Source organism: Myotis myotis, unplaced genomic scaffold (genome assembly GCF_014108235.1).
Source record: "Myotis myotis isolate mMyoMyo1 unplaced genomic scaffold, mMyoMyo1.p scaffold_m19_p_6, whole genome shotgun sequence".
Taxonomy (NCBI): domain Eukaryota; kingdom Metazoa; phylum Chordata; class Mammalia; order Chiroptera; family Vespertilionidae; genus Myotis; species Myotis myotis.
In genome coordinates, this window is record NW_023416368.1 from 36949802 (window position 1) to 36970440 (window position 20639).

At 42.0% G+C, this 20639-nt stretch overlaps 1 protein-coding gene across 1 annotated transcript in view; it reads right to left on the reverse strand.

Moving 5' to 3' along the window:
• CHSY3 (chondroitin sulfate synthase 3) overlaps nt 1-8984 on the reverse strand; it is a 249051-nt gene extending 240067 nt beyond the window's left edge. The window contains exons 1-2 of the mRNA XM_036313968.1: nt 8183-8984; nt 5659-5942 (exon numbers count right to left, since the gene is read on the reverse strand). Of these exons, the coding sequence (XP_036169861.1) occupies nt 5659-5942; nt 8183-8984 (1086 nt within the window). The remainder of the gene's footprint in view (nt 1-5658; nt 5943-8182) is intronic.
• Between the last annotated feature and the right edge of the window lie 11655 nt (nt 8985-20639).

A 20639-nucleotide genomic window follows, 5' to 3' on the forward strand; every position in this document is an offset into this window, starting at 1 on the left:
GTATAACAGCAATCCATGGCATCTGTTGGTATTAACATCTGTCACATGTCCTTGAAAACTAGGTGTTTCCACCTCCAGGTAGGGAAAGGAGAATCTCAATTCTTTTTTCTTTTTTTATAAAATATTACAGATAGTAGTACATATGTCTCCTTTTTTTCCCATTGACCTTCCCCTCGCCCCCCACCCCCACCCCGCACATGCCCTCACCCCACCCTCTCAGTGTCTTGTGTCCAATGGTTATGCTTATATGCATGGATACAAGTCCTTCGGTTGGTCTCTTACCTCCCCCCGCACCCCCCCACCAACACTCCCCAGCCTTCCAGAGGCAGAGAAGGATGGAACAGACTGTCAAATTAAAGTAGTAAGGGAGAATCTCAATTCTGACTCCAATGGCCTCAGGCTCACAAAGAACCAGTGGGGCTGAGGCTGAGCAGCAGCCAAAGGCCTCCTTATTCGGAAGAGGTCAAGCCATTCCTGAGCCCTAAGTGTGATCTGGGTGCACATCCTGGGAGCTCTTGGAATATCAGGGTTGGCCTGCCATGAGCACATTAATTTACTGAGAACTTGATGAAAAGCAGTGCATATCAACAGGTATTTATAATTTATTTTATTTTTTTATCATTAAAGGCAAAGGGAAAAGAAGTTGTTGGAGTTGATGGAGAAGGAAACAGAGCAAGAGGCTAACAGGAAAGACAAATTTTCCCAGACCACCAGGGCCTTATTGTGAGAACTAAAGCTATACATCATTTCCTGAGAAACCCAAGGGACTTTGAGGGGCGGCCTTGAGAGACAAGTTACTGTGAGTTGACTGCAGAATGGGATACTACTGACTTCTTTTTCTTCAGAAAATTCTAGAGAAACTCAGAAAATGGGCTATTGTTCCAGAAACTAATCTAGAAATCTACACAGTAATAATTTTTTATTGTAGAGTCTGATCTGTTTGATATTCTTTAATTATCTATATTAAGTAATTGCTTGTTAAATAATATTTTCCACACTGTCCTCTTTTTTTAAAATATGTTCTTATTGATTTTAGAGAAGAGGAAGGGGAGAGAGAGAGAGAAACATCCATGGACTGCCCCTGCATGCACCTGGATGGGGGACCAAACCGGCAAGCTGGGCTTTTGCCCAGACAGGATTTGTGCGGGCGACATTTCGGTGTATGGAACAATACTCCGACCACCTGAGCCACATCTGCCAGGCTTCCACACTATTGTCTTAAGATCAGTTATTAAATATGATGTTCAAAGGCTGAAGCAAATATTTGTAATGCATGTTTTAAACACTCTTCCATTTTTTCTAATAATGGATTCCTCGTACTTCTAAAATATTGAAACATACTGGTTTCTTTTTCTTTTTGCCAAAAAACCCTAAACTTGAATTTTTAACTAAAAAAAAGTATTGTCTAACTCTTTTGCTATAGATGAAGAACTAATCCATGTTATATATAACATAGTAAGTATATGATCTATTCAGTATTGTAGTAATAATAGCTAACATCTGACAATTTACTATGTGCCAGACACTATATTAAGGGTTTCATATGGGATAATTTATTTTACCATTTCACTTCATCTCCAAAATCAATGAGGTAAACACTGTTATAATTTCCACTTTCAGTTCAATTAAACCAAGGCTCAGAGAAGTAACTTATAAAAGACAATGAAACTAATAAGTAGTAGAATGATGACTCCAACCCAAATTCAAGTTTATATTTTCTTCTCTGAGTTCCTCTCTCTCTCTCTCTCTCTCTCTCTCTCTCTCTCTCTCTCTCTCTCTCAATATTGAGCTTAACTGTATACAACACAGATAAAGCAGACTTCAACTGAACAGCAAAGAAGAATACTAGAAGATTCCTGTTTATAAAATATATAATTTATATTCAAGAAAAGCTACATGATCTATGTATTTTAATATTTTTGTCCAATTCTTTCCTATAAGATCTGAAAGCCTGTTCATTATCTTTTAAAAGATATAATTCCATCATGAATGTTTCATCTATTCAAATTCAAAAATCTTGAACATGTGTCCATAACAATGCTGTTACCTCTGCAAGAACTTTTATTCAGAAGAAAAGTCACAAAATCCTGAAATCCATGGAAGATATAAAGAAATTCAAAATTTTAAGTAAGTTCTGTCACAGATAGTTCTTTTAAAAGAAATATGGAAACAAAATTACTGACCAAGTTCATAACTTATTCTATTACCAGATGTGAAATCTCACCTTTACTCAGGATGCCAACCCGTAATGGAATAGATCAGTTTTTCCATAGAATATGAACACTAGAAAAGATGGGCATCATTTCAACTAACCTGAAATCCAAACAGGAAAGCCTTAATGTGGCTGTGCCCCAACTGACCTACTCAGGTGTTTCATAATATAATACTCCTTGGTAATGAAATTTTCCATTATTCTTTTAAAGAAGACATTGAGACTTCATATAAAGATTAAATCAATGTCTCCTCTAAAATAAATATTGTTTAAGTTTCTCCTTTAAGTAGTGAAATTACAAAACAAAATAAATTCTATATAATTGCTTAGCAAAACATAAAGTCAACATTCTGAAACAGTATTCCTTCAGAAAATAATATTTTCTATTGCTAGGAAAAAATGTAAAAGTGACTTTATTTTCATACAGATTCTGAACTTAGTGATTGACAAGTATCAGACTAAAATTCAAAATGTATTGTGAAAAGTTAATAAAAATATGGCAATCATAAAGTTACATTCTGTAAGACCTGGAATCCCTTTGTCTGTCTCTTCCTTTATATCAGTTAATGAAAAGATCTCAGTTTCCACTATTCTAACAGAGAGGACACACATCTATGATAACTCCCTTTCACTTTAACCAAAATAAATGCCCATGTTATAAATAAATCATTAAATAAATTCTTGAGCATAGAGGTAGGTCACTTGAGTATATTTTACTCTCTTGGAACATGAATGGGTAGACTGCTATGTAAGGGTTGTACCTTCATAACAGAATCAATGAAAACTTGAAGGGAGAGACACAATCAAAACCTCAGAGTATTATATAAAACAAATCACTGCATGAAAACATGTTCAAAGTCCCTGCAAAAAGGTTTGTTAAAACTTTATATGTGATGTCAAGACAACAAAGTGTCAAATAAAACAATAATTTTCCATCTCCATTTTAAATTATGAATGATTTCTTTTACTGATCCATTCAGAGTGAGTCTGCAAAATAATATCCACAAGTCAACAAAATCCACTATGTGTTTTCTATGTTGAGCATTTTTTTCTTTGCCTTTTAGTTAGTTTTATATTCCAGGACAAAAGACAGTTTTTTCATTGAGCTTATATTTTACCTATTTTTAAACTATAATGTGCTTGCATAAATTTTATTCTAAAAGTTAGTTGTAAGACAGTTTTATAGGAGAAAAAAACTTTTTTTCTTAGCAAAACAAATGAAGAATGTAATAATTTTAGATTTGCATAGTACATATTCCAAATAACTACTTATCAAATAAATTTTACTTTCTGCAATAAATATAAGAACTATTTCTCTGCAGTGTAAATACCACAAAACAGAAAAAAAAGCAAATTTTACAAAAGTGGGATTAAACTTCTAAAAGAAAAATGAATGAGACTGTGTAATCTTGAGGTATAATGACTTCACAGGTAATACATATATTTTCATAAAATATTTGTTCTATACTAAGAGACATGAAAATTTGAAAAGTAAATGAGTTATCATTTACAAAGGTATGCACTGGGTAGTTAAAATATATTAAACTCCAAATACTTGAAAGCCAAATTATAGTGAAAACCTCAATACACTATTTGTGTTAAATCAATTTTTATTAAGGTTATCTTTCTGGAAAACTATCTTTTGTAAAAATTGTATTTAACTTAAAAACCAATTTCTGAAGGAAAAAGACCTCAAAGTATTTTATAAAACAAATCAGTGCAATTAAACAACAGTTCACAGCTCAGATTATTTTAGTAATGGTTGCTGTTCAGAAAACAAAATAAGGACAGATATAAATAACCTCTAGGGAACCAATCAAAGTATCAAGCAGTTACTTAACATCTTCTAAAAACAGAACTACTTCTGTTTGTCTAGATAATTCATTTACTTTAAAATTTTGTGCACAGCAAAAGAAACCATCAACGAAACAAGAGAGCCCACTGCATGGGAGAACATATTTGCCAATGTTTTATCAGATAAGGAGTTAATCTCCAAAATTTATAGGGAACTCATACAATTTAACAAAGGGAAGATAAACAATCCAATCAAAAAATGGGCAAAGGACCTAAATAGACACTTTTCAAAAGTGGACATTCAGAAAGCCAAGAGACATATGAAAACATGCTCCAAATCACTAATCATCCGAGAGATGCAAGTCAAAACAACGAGGTACCATCTCACACCTGTCAGAATGGCTATCATCAACAAACCAACAAACGACAAGTGCTGGCAAGGATGTGGAGAAAAAGGAACCCTCATACACTGCTGATGGGAATAGAGACTGGTGCAGCCACTATGGAAAACAGTACGGTGTGTCCTCAAAAAATTAAAAATGAAACTCCCATTTGACCCAGTAATCCCACTTCTAGGAATATATACCAAGAAATCAGAAACACCAATCAGAAAGAATATATGCACCCCTATGTTCACAGCAACACAATTTACCATAGCTAAGATTTGGAAACAGCCTAAGTGCCCATCAGCAGATGAGTGGATTAAAAAATGGTGGTACATCTACTCAATGGAACTCTTACCATTTGCAACAGCATGGATGGACCTGGAGAGCATTATGCTAAGTGAAATAAGCCAGTTGGAAAAAGATAAATATCACATGATCTCACTCACTTGTGGAATATAATGAACAACATAAACTGATGAACAAAAGTAGATCCAAAGACATAGAAGCATGGAACAGACCACCAAACATCAGAGAAGGGTGTGAGGGGGGAGGGGGAGGAAATGTGATCAACCAAAGGACTTGTATGCATGCAGATAAACATAACCAATGGACACAGACACAAGGGAGGCGAGGGCATGTGCTGGGGGGTGGGAGTGGCTGAGGAGAAGTCAATGGGGGAAAAGGAGGCATATGTAATACTTTGAGCAATAAAGAATTTCTATTAAGAAGTAAATAAAAGTTTGTAAATAAATCTATCATAACTGATATATTATGAATTAACTTTTCTTAAACTTTGAAAGAAATACATGTTAAATTTCCACATGAAAATCTTCAAAGAAACTTCAGATTTTAACTGTTTGAAAAAACACAACACAGATGAAATGACATACCTGGCCAAAAAAACAACAAAGTACCAGGTGCTAAAAGCTACAGTCCAAGAGAATCAGTCCTCCTGTTAGAGACAGGAAATGGATACCCATGTATATAAACACCAATAGAGCAACTAAAGGAGAGAGCATCTTCAGACCATATTTCTAGGCTGCTGATTAAAGTTAAGGTTAAGGTGGTCACGCCGATGAGCAAGCCTCGGATAGGCCTAGCTCGAATAAGAAAGGTATGCCCCACAATCGCGCTGTTTCCATCACCAGCTGCTGCTATCATTTTCAAGCAAATGCAAAGATACAGACAGAACAGAGTCATTGCCCAGGCTGTGAAGTGGCATGTAACTGCCATGTGTGAACATTTGCAAAACAGCTCAAGTCTTACCTCATAAGACCAGACACACTGAGTCCCACCAAACCGTCGAACACATCTTCCTACTTCCACATCTTCGTGAGTCGTGTACATTTCTCTGAGGCACTCACCAATGTGTGGCACCATCCTCCTGAGGACTTCTCGGCTGAAGATCATGCCAGGTCCTCCCATACAGAAGTTCTCCCCAGGCTCCAGGCCCAGCTTGCCGAGTTCTTCAATATTCCCCAGGCCAGTCTGGCCCAGGTAGAGGGGCTTGCTGCTATTCAGTGATCTAAGAAACTCTTCTAACTTGTCACCTACAAAGAGAAAGGCAACAATCATTCTTTTCCTAAATTCATAATCATTTATATGTACAAAGGGACAGAGCTTCCAATATTATGTGTAAACTCCCTATAAGTCTTAAACAAATGAAAAGAAGAAAAACCTCTCTGAATATTCTATTATTTTTTCAGAACTAATTTAAAGAATCAATCTTCTAGTCAAAGTCACTGGAAAACTTTAATAAGTCTAACAATCATCAGATTTTTTTAAAAAATTTTCATTTATTGATTTTTTTAGAAAGAGAGAGAGAGAAAACACACATTGATTTGTTGTTCCACTTATTTATGCATCCATTGGTTGATTCTTCTATGTACCCCGACTGGGAATCAAGCCCACAACCTTAGCATATGAGGAGGACACTTGAACCAACTGAGCTACCCAGCCAGGGGGAAACAATCATCAGATTTTTAAAGGTGAAATAATTAATGATAAGGAGAATAAAGAGGTTTCTTAGCATATTTGAAGTAATGATAAAATGCCAAGAAATATTAAATATTGATATTTAGCATTGACTGACAATATTAATATCCAATAATTTTTTTTCTGGCAATTGATTCAGTTTAGTGTTTTGTCCTTAACTTTTCTTGAAATTTAACTTTGGAATTTAGGAAAGCACCCTTTTAGAAAAATAAATAAATATTTAAATTAAAGAATAAAATTGGTTTACTTGTAGTTTGTTAAGTCATTAGGAAAAACAATTTAAAATCAACTAACACACTTCAAAAGCATTTGTTAGTCTACAAAATGGCAAACTGGAATAAGTAGTCACTTTCTTGTATTCCCAATCAGCATCTTTACTAACATTTTTGGTGATCACAGCATTTGCAGTCATTATCTTGATCCCATGCCACGCCCCTTGCATCTCAATGAGTTTCAGCTATTATTGGGTTCTTAATACAAGATGCATTTCATTCTTAACAGAAATGGAAAGACGAAGGCATTTCAATGTTCTGAAGGACAATCTTTTCAAAGCACTAAGAGAAATGCTTGTTTTTCCCTGAGCCCTGGGAAAGGTACTGCCTCCTGGACCAGGGGGGAGCAATGAGGCTACAGGTAGAGAGGCTCAAACTGAAGAAGGGCGGCCCCACCTTGTCCAAGAAGCTAGGAAACCTGAAACGCACAGGGGGACCTCCGTGCCATACACTCTTCTCCTTCCCGGGCACCCCTCTCCCTCCTCGCCATAGGCTGGGCTGGAGAGATTTCCTCCAGCTCGCAGTAACTTCTCTCTGCTGAGTTTAGAAATCTCTGGCCAGAGCCGCCCACACTCGGGGTGAAGGACCGCGCCTCTTTAAAAAGCTGACAAAGTTTTCTCATGCTGTGGCTGTGGCTGCGCGTGGTCTGGGGCACTTCCAGCCTCTGCTTATCGCAGCAGCCAAGATGGTCTGGAAAGGGCCCATGCTGGTGTGTGCTAGCACAGCTTGGAGCTCCTAGGACCTAGGGTCTGGAAAATTCTCGGATGCTATACCCTCCTTCCCCCCACCAAATGTGACAACGCACTCGTCGCCTGGGGGTGTTACTGAGGTGTGGCGGGGTGGGTGGGTAGGTGGGTGGAATGGGGACGGCTGGGTGCTGCGCGGTAGCGGCTGGAAGGCGCGTGGGGCGCTGGAGATGCTCAAGGACTCCCAGGGCGGGCGGGTCTTGCGAGAGGGAAGGAAACGCACAGAGGAGGGTCCGAGACAGGGAAGATGATTCCCTCGGTCTCCCCAGTTCCGGGATTGCGCTAGATCCAGGTAAAACAACAAGGTAGGGGAACAAAGCCAGAACAGCGATCTCCATCCAGACTGGCTCCCGCCCGCGTCCGCAGCCTTCCCTTTCTCCACCGAGGACACGCCCCTCTGGGCTGCTTTGGAAACCGGCCACCACCCCGGGCTTTGAGAGCCAGGCAGAGTGGGAACAGCCTTTGGTTGAACCCTAAGGTCCCGGTCCTCACCTCTCCCACACTGTGAAGAGGAGGGCCAAGCGCTGGGATGGGACGAAAAAGCCAGAGTGAGGGAGGCGGATAAAGCCGGGTAGGTGTGAGGAGAACCCGAACCGCTAGAGAGGAAGAAGAGCGGACTAGGGATGGGAGGCGGATGCGAGGGTTGGGGTCGGCGGGCTGGGGGCTGCAGGTGCCCAGGCCACGTGCTGGCAGAGCAGAGAGGCGCTGGGCAGAGGTCGGGGTTGGATGCAAAGAAAGGAGGTTGGGCAGGCGGGGCAGCCGGCGCTGGGAGGTCACCTTTGATGTAGACGTCGTCGTCGGCGCGCATGAACCACTCATACTTGTCCAGGTAGTGGTCGTGCATGTACTTGATCATCATGAAGGACTTTTTCTGGGGAGGATAGGAGTCGTCCACCCCAGGCAGCTCGATGACAGGCAGGGGTGGCGGGGGCAGGCCGAGTCCGGCGTTGGGGGGCTGCTGGCTGGAAAAGAACTCCACGCGGCCGGGGATGAAGCGCGCCCAGGTCCGCTGCGCCGCCAGCGCGCGGCTGCCCAGGTACTTCTGCGCGGTCATCACCCCCACATACAGGAAATCTCGGGGTCGGGAGCTCGGAGCGGCGGCACCCCCGTCCCCGCTGCCGTTGTGGCTACTCTTCGGCCGGCCGCCTCGCCGCTGCCCAGCCGCGCCCCCGTCCTCCTCCTCGGGCTCCCCCTCCGCTACGGGGGCGCCGGGGAGCCCCGTCGCACCTTCGGGCTCGCGTCCTCGCCGGCGCTGCTGCAGCGGAGGTGGCGGCTGCCAGGGGCTGCTCCGAAAACTGGTCACCCCGGCCGCTGGCTCGAGCAGCGGCGGCCCCTGGCGCTCCTGGCGCGCGGGGGGCGGTGACTGGTCCGGCCGCGGCCGGGGCTGTGGTTGGGGGAGCGGCTGCCGCGCGCCGGGGCCGGCGGCCGAGCGGCCGTAGTAGGAGCAGAGGCTGGAGCCGCGTCTCTTCCTCTCGCTCAGCTCGGCCACTCTGGGGGCGATGAGCCAGGACGCGGCGGTGAAGCCCAGCACCAAACCCAGCGCCACGCTCATCCACGGGCGGCGGGAGCGCACGGCCATCGCGGCTGCCCGGCGCCGACGCTAGCGGAGCGGCTGCGGCGCGGCGCGCGGGGCCGCGGCTCCCACCCGCCCCTCCGGCGCCTCCGCGCCCCCAGCCCCGGCCGCTGCCCGCCGACCGGGCGCTGCCGCCGGCTCGGGTTCGGAGCGCTCCGGACGCCCAGCCCGCCGCGGGCTGCAGCCGCCGGCCGCGCTCCCCAGTCGGCTCTGGGTCGAGGGCTTCCGAGCGCCAGTCGGGAGTGAAACTTCTCCCGGCGGCGGCGGCGGCGGCGAGAGGAGCTGCCGGAGGAGGAGGAGGTGGAACGGCGGCGGCAACGCGTCCGCTCCTCGGCTGCCACCCTGTCACTGGCGCGCCTGGTCCCTCCCTCCTCTCTCCTTCCCGAGCCCCCGCCCTCGCTCCCCGCCTCCCGCTCCCCCTGCTGCCCGGCTCGGGACTGGCCGGAGGAGGAGCCTCCAACACCGCCGCTGCCAGCGAGGGGCGGTAGCGGGGCCGTGGTATTTCCCCGTCCTCCGCCCTCCGACGCCCCCTGTCCGCGCCTGGGTCCAGAGGCGGCCTCCCCTCCGGAAGGAAACGATCCCAGTCGGGCCGCCTCCGGCTGCCAGCGCCGACGCCCCCTCGTCCCTCCTCCCGTGGCCCTTCTCTCGTCCCTTTTCCAGTCCCGTCCCGCCCCTCCGCCTGCCTCCCGGCACCCGCGTCCGGGGGCTCCACTGCCTCCTCCCGGCGCGTCGGCTCCGCTGACCTCATCGGCGGAGCTCGGGTCCCCGAGCCCTGGCTGGCCTACCCGGGCCCAGGGCTTGCTCCGTCCCAGCGTGACCCTTCCCCATCAGCCGCCCTGTCCGTCTGAGCTCCTCTCCGAGTTTTCGGTCCTTTTCGGGTTTCTCTCTTGGCTCCTGGTCCCGCTCACTGTTTAGGAATGCAATGGCCCCATCCCAGCACCTCCTCCCAGCCTCACTAACTCCCCGTCCACACCTGCATCCTTCACCACCTCTCCACCGGAGCACCATTGTCACTGGGTGTCTCTCAGGAAGACTGAAAAGACAACCCTAGAAGGCGGGGGGAGATCATGGGGTGTAGGCTTAACCCCCAAAGAAATAAAAATGCCCTGTTCCCCACCTGTTGAGTTAGGAAATATGGGCCTGCTTGGCGGTCCCCTCCTCAGCTCTCCTACTGGTCTCTTGTCTAGAAGGGAAAACCAGGAACGATTTTCAATCTTGGTAGTAGACTGGGTCAGTAAGACTGGAGAAATAGAATCAAATTATAGGGCCCAAACCTGGAAGATTCAAACTAAGAAAATCCTTCCAATCCTGCCCTCCCCCCACCTCCCATAAGCGAACTTAAAAAATAAAATAAAATGTTTACTCTTGTCTAGTAACCATGTTATTTTCTAAGGCAATGACAATTAGGGAGGTGAAATCTCCAGCAATATGTGACATTTTGAAGAAGGAATCATTTAACAACTTTCTCTCCAGAAGTTGTGACTCTTAACTGTAGTCTGAGTTGCATTCGGCATCCCAAATCCTTCCCTCTTCTTCAAATGTCAGTCTTCTGTTTTGTACATCAAACGCAAAAGGATGGTATTGAATGGCATTAGACATGGGGCTCCATCCAGCAAGGGGCTGGCAGCGTCCCTGGAACGTAGGCCTGCCCAGAGCCCTTAGAGGAGTGGTTCTTTCCACACCAGTCACGGCTGTGCATGAGCACATCTGACTCAATGTTTCATCTGTGGACAGTGAAGCTCCTCTTCACATAATAGGCCTTGACCAGAAACACTTGGGGATACAGATGATTGGATTCTTTCTCAAAGTTTAATTTTTATTCGAATACAAACCTAGTCAAACAGGCCCCTTCCGATTTAAAAAAAATATAGCTTCCCAAGGACATTTTAAACTTTCTGGAATAGTGCTGTTCAATATAACTCTTCCTTAATGGGGCTTTTCTTTGTCTGTGCTGTCCAATAAGCCAGCCACTAGTCATGCATGATTATTGAGCAATTGGAATATGGCTTGAAATGATTGTCCAGTTTTATTTAATTTTCATTAACCTTGATTTAAATAGCCTTGTATGGCTAGGAGATGCCATGTTGGACAGCACCTTGTCAGAGGAGATCCATACCACACCGACCCATTGCCTACCGTAAATTGTGAAGAACAGTCCCCCTACACACCAGCATATTCTCCCTGTGATATTCTGCCAGGCTTTGTTCCAATGGGTGCCATTCAGGTAGTTGATCTACAAAATCATGACTTCTCATCATTAATTCTCACAAATAACCCACTCATCAACTGTGACAACATTTGGGAGAAAGTGAACTTCATTCTTTTATTCAACAAGTAGATGTTAGAGATTGAGCATTCCACAAAGTGGAAGGCTCTGGACATGGAAATGTCAACAAGATATTCGTTGCCACTTATCATGAAGTTTACAGTGCAGTGGAGAATACAGACATTAAACACCACAGGACACAGTGAATTATAACAGAGACAAATGACATGAAGGGACAATGTAGGACGCAGACTCTGAAGGAGTATTTATAAGGAGCAACTAATGTAGTCTGGGAGTCAGGGAAGGCATGTGGAGACATTGAAATAAAATGAAAAGTATTGAAATGATGTTCTATATTGGCTAAGTGACTTTGGGAAAGTTATTTAAATTATCTGAGCTTTAGACTTCTCATCTGTAAATACCTTTTGTGAGGATTTATTAAGATATATGTGTTTGGTACAGTGTCTAGTTTATTGTAGGCACTCAGAAAATGTTCTCATTTTTTCAATCTACTCCTTTATAATAAAATCTGTTAGATATCACCTTACTTATTTTTGTAATATTTCATCTTTTCACTTAACAAATATTTATTTAGTGTCTACCATAAGCCAAGCACTATTCCAGAAAAACAGTGGTAAATGAAACAAATGAAACAAAGTCCTTGACTGCATAGGGTTAGGGTTAACATTATAGTTAGGGCTAGGGCTAGGACTAGGGTTAGGGTTAGGTTTAGGTCTAGGGCCAGGGTTAGGGTTATGGTTAAGATTAGGACTAGGGCTAGGATTAGAATTAGGGTTAAGTTTAGGGTTAGGGTTAGGTTTAGGGCTAGAGCTAGTGTCAGGGTTAGGATTAGGGCTAGGGTTAGGGTTAGGGTTAGCGTCAGGGTCCTTGGATGCACAGTGGAATCTCCTAGGGAGTTAGGATAAGGGTTAGGGTTAGGATTCCTGCCCCCACCTTCAGGCATTCTGATTCAGAAAAACTCCAGATTTATTATTGTTATACACATTAAAACATTGGAAATATTTTTGTAGGATTCCTGAGGATCCCATTTTGAGAAACTTGACCTAGGTGCCAACATTTTAATTACTGTTAAGGTGTCACTGCCAGTTGGGCACCATGTGCCTATATGACTTGATCTGACTAATGGCTGTATCATGTCCTGCTTTCCCAATTCTGTGCTGCTAATACTAAAACCTAAATTTAATTTTAGTCTGACTCTGATGGTGCTGTTGCGATTCCTGCCTGCTTTCTGTAAAGGCAGACATGGGAAGTACAGACTGGAAAAAAAAAAAAAGGTGTGGTGTAGAATGGAGGGTGTGGTAGCAGAACTCTAGCACAGGTTCAAGAATGCAGAGCTCCCCCCCCTCCGTTATTTCTAGGATGTGCCTCAGCCATGTCTTCTTCTGAATCTCTTCGTGGCAGTTTGGGAAATGAAAGCAGAAAGCACTGCTGAGAAATCACTTAGCCGTGAGGCTAACATCTGCTCATATTCCTCTCTTGAGGCTCATCTTCCAGTCCTCTTTCTTCCCAGTGGAGATTCAGAGATAAGGCCACTGAGGCCCAATGAAAGTCTCACCATATTCCCCCTACCCATATTTTCTGTCTTGAACAATATTGTTCATATAGCAATTTCCAAATAATGGCCACTTGTTTCATTTATAGGAGCCGATTTAACTTTTTCAATTAGTTCACAATTTTATTTGGATTTTGCATTCTGCCTATTCCTAGAGCTCCAATTGGCTTCAAAAGGCAAATAATTGCACCTTCTACTTTATTGGTATGGCAATGCTATCTTTTTTCTTCACTAAGTTTTACCACACTCCAAGTCTAGAATTAACTTATTGAGACATTCTTTCTTTGGCACAGTAATACAAAATGGCTGGAGCCGCATAACAATGTTCTGTCTGCAGTTTGTTTTTATAGAAATGAAAAGTATAACTCCAAATTCATTAGAGATACAAATTAGAAGCAGAAATATCTGAATGATTTAAATTCTATTTGTCTCAGAAGATCCATCCCTGTCATTCCCTTTCAACAGCAGCACATGCAAAGAAAACTCAAGCCACTGCCATCCTAGAATGCAACAGGTGTGGATCTAAAAGAACAGAGGCAATAAGCTATAATAATAAAAGTGTAATATGCTAATTAGACTGGACAAAGCCGGGGCTGCGAGGGAAGCTGGTGCTGGCAGCCTGTGGAAGAAAGGCCTACTCTTGCACGCATTTCGTGCATTGGGCTCAGTACACTTATAACCATGTCAAAGCTTCAAAATGCAAATTCAAGGACAACTACTCTCATGTCATCCCAAACTATTAGAATCAGTTTTCCATCAGGAGCAAGACATCCTAACTCTTGATTATCTCTTCTAAAAAAATTGTACTATTTCTAGGAGAAGAAAAAGATGAAGGAATTTCCTTAGACCAGTGTTCTCAAATGTTTTGTTATTGGGACCCCTATTATATTCTAGTATATTTTTCCCCCTCTGGCTCTAATTTTTTGTTCATCAGTTTATGTTTTTCATTATATTCCACAAATGAGTGAGATCATATGATATTTATCTTTCTCTGACTGGGTTATTTCACTTAGCATGATGTTTTTAAAGTCTATTTTTTCAAATATGAGTATTGCTACTCCAGCTTATTGTTTTTCTTTTCCATTTGCATGGAAAATTTTTTTCCATCCCTTCACTTTCATCCTGTGTGTGTCTTTTGTTTGAGGTGGGTCTCTTGTAGAAAGCATATAGTTGGGTCATGTTTTTCTATCCATTCAGCTACCCTACACCTTATTTTTTTTACCCTATACCTTTTGATTGGAGCATTTAATCCATTTACATTTAGGGTTATTATTGAAGGTACTTATTTATAGCCATTTTAATTCTGTATGGCTAGGTTTCTCTCTCTGTTTCTTCTCAGCAATCCCTTTAGCATTTCTTGTAATGCTGGCTTGGTGGTGATGAACTCCTTTAGCCTTTTTTTTTTTTTTATGTCTGGGAAGTTCTTTATTTGACTGTCTATTTTGAATGATAGCCTTGCTGGATATAGTAATCTTGGTCTCAGATCCCTGCTTTCCATTACCTTAAGTACTTCATGCCATTCCCCTTCTGGCCTGTAGAGTTTCTGGTGAGAAACCAGGTGTCAGCCTTATGGGAACTCCTTTGTAGGTAACAGTTTTCTTTTCTCCTGCTGCCTTTAAGATTCTCTCTTTGTCTTTAATTTTTGGCATTTTAATTATGATGTGTCTGGGCGTGGTTCTGTTTGGGTTCTTCTTGTTTGGAGTTCTCTGTGCCTCCTGAACTTGTGTGACTTTTTCCTTTACCAGGTTAGGGAAGTTTTCTATCATCATTTCTTCAAACACCTTCTCTGTCCCTTTCTCCCTTTCTGCCTCTTCTGGCACACCTACTATTCTAATATTGTTACGTTTCACATTGTCCCACAGCTCCCTTAAACTGTCCTCCTGTTTTTTAATTGTTTTTCTTTTTCATTCTCTAATTGAGTGATATTTTCAACTCTGCCTTCTAATTTACTGATTTGATCCTCAGATTCCCCTAATCTGCTGTGTATTCCTTCCAACGTGTTCTTTATTTGTGTTATGTCATTCTTTATCTCAGACTGTTCTTTTTTCATAGTTACTATATCTATTTTCATACTGTTGAGCATTTTTAACATCATTACTCTGAACTCTGTTTCAGATAAATTTCTTATCTCTGCTTCATTTATCTCTTTTCCTGGAGAATTTGCTAGTTCTTTCATTTGGGGGTTGTTTCTTTGTTTCCTCATTTTGTTGTCTGTTTGGGTTTGTGATTATGTTTTAGGTAGATCCTCTATACCTCTCAATCTCTAGTGCAGGACAGTGTTAAAGGCTGTTTCTGACTAATTGGATCAGGCAAAGACTCAAAGCCTCCAGAGACCACCTCTGTCTAGAGCAATAGGATTCTGACTTGAATTTCCCCCAGGCAATCATCCTCAGGTGTGGTAAAAGTTTTTTCAACAGGGTGGGCAGTTGCTTCTGCCTGGAGGCTAATTGTTACTTTAATCTCTTAAGTGGCCTCAGGGCAAGGTGCTTTCCAATAGGGTGTGTCGACTGTCTTCCCCCCAGGCAAGGCAAATGTCTGTGTGGGAAAGATGTCCTCAGCTGTGTGAGGGAATGATGCAGCCCAGGAAACTTGGGGTGTCTGCCTTCTGAGCTCTATCCCCCAAGTCCCCAGTCCTGAGTTCTGCTCTCACAGCTCCAGTCCACTTCACCCTCCCTCTGCCAGAACACAAGGTGGGTGGCTTCACAGGGAATTTTTGTGAATTGGCCCTTTAAGAGGGTACCTGAACTTTCAGCTGCCACTCCCTGGCAGATAGCACCCCACTGCTTTTCACAGCCAGATGTTATGTGGGTACCCTCCTCAGTTTGGTGCTTTCTGCTGGTGAGCCCAGCTTCAGGATTAGATCCCAGAGTTCTCAGTGGCTCCCCCGACAACTGAGATATCTCTCTGGGACTTCAGTTGTCGTCTACAGGTGCCCGGCCAGCACTTTTGCAACTCTGCCCCCACTACCAGTCTCTATGCTGTCTCCACCTTTGGTCCTTGGGTATCAGGGTTCTCTCCTGTGAGTTTTCCATTAATTATTCAGGAAGCCTTTCAGTACTTCAGTTGTAATTCCCAGCTTGTTCCTGGGAGCGTGTCCGTGCAGCATCCTCCTACTCTGCCGCCATTTTTAATCTCCTCCAAATGTATCACATTTTAACATGAATAAATAATATAAAAACATAAGTGTATTTTCCAAAACAAACAAAAAAATGTGAAGAGTGGAATAAAAACAAAAAAGCTCTGGCCTCCCAGGGCTAATATATTATTGGAATCCATAAAACCTGACCTTCAAGACTATTGAAAGACTTGGATCATTGTTGCTCACTATGGATTTAAATAAAAGTACACTGCTGGAAGTTCTAGCCGGTTTGGCTCAGTGGGTAGAGTGTCAGTCTGCAGATTGAAGGGTCCTGGGTTCGATTCCGGCCAAGGGCGTATGCCTGGGTTATGGGCTTAGTCCCTAGTAGGGGATGTGCAGGATGCAGCTGATCAATGGTTTTTCTCTCTTCATTGATGTTTCTATCTCTCTCTCCCTCTCCCTTCTCTCTGAAATCAATAAAAAATATATATATTTTTAAAAGTACATTGCTGGATACAGCAGCCTTCAAATGAATTATAAACTGTACTTGCCTCACTCCCTCAAGATATAATGACAATGGGTTGAGATGTAATATCTAACCTCTTTTGCATCTTAATAAAATATCCAGAAATTTAATAAAAATAGGAATAACATAAGAGAAAAGACCCCTAATCCCTCTTCTTATGCTTATTCTGTAATGATAGTGTGGATATAAATAATAGTGTGGACATAAATAGTACCTTTTTACTTACAAAAGCTTGATTGGGTATTTCGCTTATGTCTAAGAGACTGTCATTGGAGCCCAGGGGGAACTGAAGAAATCCGAATTCTGATATGGTCACCTCTTGACCCTTTCAGTGATATATATATATATATTTAATAATATATGATATTTATATGTATAGTGTGCAATATATTTGTATTGATGCATAAGAAAGCAACACAGTAAAATCCTGTAAACAGTCTGAAATCCAGTTGTCTCTTTGCTATTCAAAAGTGACCTTTAAGAATGAATAGTCAGAACTGGATGTATTGTGTAAAATAAAATAAAGTATATTACTAAGATGAATTCCACAACCCCCCCCCTTTTTTTAAATGTGGCTATTAGAAACATGTTAATTACATATGTGATTACTACATTTCTTTTCAACAGCAGTTATCTATAGAACAGGAAAAGAGACCAAGAATTTAATAGGGGTTGAAAATTAAAGAAAAGGAAAGTAACACATGCATTTTAACTTTTCTAAGAGAAAATACTGAATTGGGGCTCATTAACATTTTAGGAGAGTTGTGAAAGGAGAAAGTCAAAATAAAAAACCTTGTTAGAATAAATTCAGATGGGTGATTAGGTGCTCTCTGAAGAATTTTGCCTAATCATAGACTATTACTACTTAAGAAGAAAAAAAATCCTCACATCATAAATAGTGCCTCTTTATTTGTAAAAGCTTGATTGAGTGTTTCGGTTCTGTCTAAGAGCCTGTCATTACAGCCCAGGGAAATGGAAGAATTGGAACTTTTAATTCTGATATGGTCACCTCTTGACCCTTTCATAGTGACGCAGGAGTCTCATTCTCTTCTTCTCAAAGTACACTGATGGTTTGAACAAGTGGACCTTCTTATAGTCAGATAATTCTATAGGAAATAAAACTAAATGTGTGCTGATCTTAAATAAAATATTTTCTTTAAAACTGTTTATTATAGAGAATTTCAAATCTACCCAAGGGTAATCACCCAGACCCAACAGTAACCCATCCCTGGTCCATCAAGTCTCACCCATATCACCATCACATAACAACCACCCTCAATCCCATATTATTTGAATTCCACATATTTAAATATTTACCTTTAACTTTCATTACTGATCAAACTATGATATTCTCATTTGGGCCTTTTTCTGTAATTTTAAAGTTATTGCTAATTCCTTTCAATCAACTGATACACTCAGTGTAGTGCCTTCAGGGCAATATGCCGAATGGCTCCGAGTGTGTCAGACTTAGCTTTGGGGTATTTGACATTAATGTCATCCCAAAGCCAGGGACACAGCTACTACAAGAACTTTGCTTTGGAGTGAGTGCAGATGATTCCTATGTTCCCATAGCTTCAGCTCAGAGAAGGTGGCAAATGATTCAACAGTCAAATGTGGGCATGTTTAAAATTGTTAAAGGATTTAGAGAGGACAAAGAATCAGTTAACATTTTCTAGTAACTATTATCATTTTAAGACTTTTTTGTTTTATTGTTTTTCTCAAAATATATTGAAGTGCTTCATAGCGATGTTATCTGGTTGTTCAAAAGCGTAAGTAACTATTGAAATATTCTTGTTTATGTAAGAACAGCAATCCTAACAGTCACTTTTAGTCAGCGATCTTAGAATTTCTGTGTTCTCTCTTCCAACATAGCATACAGATCTATCTATATTGCAGTATGCATTTATTTTGTTTCCTTTTCTTCAATGACAGAGTCTTTATACAAATTTGTCCCTTTACACCCCTTTTACCCAAATAAAGATGTTTTCTTAATTTCTTCCTAGAATGTATTACTTTATTCTTTTTAAAAACATATTTTTTAATTGATTTCAGAGTGGAAGGGAAAGGGAGAGAGAGATAGAAATATCAATGATGATAGGGATTAAACCTACAACCAGGGCACGTACATCTCCATTTTAACACTTTTGGTGTTTTCTTGTCTCTGCCCCATTGACAGCTGTGCTGTGAGGGCAGGCAGGGAGCAGATGAGTTTTATTTTATGTGAGTGGACGTCCGCAATTTTGAATTTTAAAAAGAGAGGTGAAGAACAACCACCTTCTTGTTCCCAGGTTCTTAAAAAAATTTTTCAAATATGTACACAAATATGACCACTGGAGCTTTATTCTGAAGTTCTAGCAAAAACAAGGTAACTTGGAATACGATGAGGCTAATGTTAGTGAAAACTGAAGTTACACTTTTAAGAGCTTGGAAAACAAGCTGAAAATTGGGTTGAATAAAAATTACTCTTGAAAATCCTTTACTTGTCCATAAGGTAGATTAGGTGTAGTCTTTGGATAGAGATCACTGTATGATATATTTTATGCCACTTAATGTTTGAAAACTGCTGACATACAGTAAGAAAAAGAGTCTATTCAAATGTGTGGGCATTCTGCCTTCAAGTTAACCTATCAAACCCTTGCAGTGACTAGAGAGTGGGTGGAGAATTCAATAATGCCCCTGCTTCCAGGATTCAACTTCTGTTGAAATACCTTTGCAGGTGGTTGTGTGGATCACGTGAGTTAAACAAGATGAGCACGCCCACAGAAGTTCTGGATCACAGAAGTACTTAATAAATAGTTCCTATATTTGAATATATGATTCTTAAGTATATGCATGTATTTAAACAAGTGATCAAAGTTTCCTCTATAGTTGTGTGCGTATGTCCACAAGAAGCTCCAACAACAGTTAGGACTAAGAGATAGAACTGTCTCTACACACAGACATCTATAAAGAAAAATCTGAGCACTTGTTCTGGCCTTTCTAAGATGGCATTTGCTCTTTTATTCCACGGATCCTCTTGACCTCTATTTGTTTATTCAACAAAGAGTTCCATGCGGCGTTGCTATAGGTGCTGGGGTTTCATTAAATAAAGCAAACCAAATTCCCTTGCCATTGTTTTGGGGAGATTGCACACTAGCTGATGGCAGACAATAAAATAAAACACAACATTAAATTGCATAGTATGTAAGATGGTGAGAAAATGTATGAAACATAAGTTAGGAAAGGGGGTTAGGAACTTAGAGACAGAGAGGCAATTTTTAAGTATGGTGATCAGAAAGGGTCTCACTCAGAAAATGGCATATGAGCAAATGCTTGAAGGTAGTGAGGAAGCAAAATACAGTGATGTCTGTGTAGCAGGCAGATGGGAACACGTGTGGTCTATTCTAGGAACAGCAAGGAGGGCAGGGTGGCTAAGGGGTCTGAACAAGGGGAACATGGGAGGAGATGAGGTTGGCATGATAAGGGATGTCTTCAGTAACACACCCATTTCGTATCTCTTCACAATATAACAGTTTTAGGTTTACTTTCTGATTTTCATTATAGAGTTAAAAATAGAGAAAAAACACGCTATTTTTAAGTGGAACTCCAACCCAACATTTCCAGAAATCACCTATAAGCCCCTTTGTGGACTGATAGAGCATAGGCTGACTTCTGAGTCAGATGAGCTTAAAGACTCCCCGGAGCCAACAGTCTCTACCCCTCATCAGTCGGGCACCACCCAAGCTGGCCTGACTTCCATTTCCTATATGCCTGGCCTTTTCAATCTGTTCTCCAGCAGTTTTTAAGTGTTTTTTCTGCATATCCTGCATATCTTACTAATGGTATCTCTGCATTCCTTCATCTAGCTGCTGTGTGGGGAAATCCTGCTGGCATCCATTCTGAGCAATTCCTCCAACTCAGTGGAGGTAAGACATATTTCACGGACTGGAGGTGATGAGATTTCTGGTCACCTGGTATATCATTTCACTGTCTATGATTCAAGCTGCAGATCCTGGTTAGATATTTATAGCAGAGCAATTAAAAAACATTTTTTGGTCATTGTTGACAGTATTACAATTGTCCTCCTTCCCCCGTCTCTGCCCAGCCCTCACCCCACCCCAGACCTTCACCACACTCTTGTCTGTGTTATGGGCTATGCATATAAGCATATAAGTTATTTGGTTTATCTCTTCCTGTGGCCCCTCCACCCCCACCCCTGAGATATTTCAGTCTGTTCC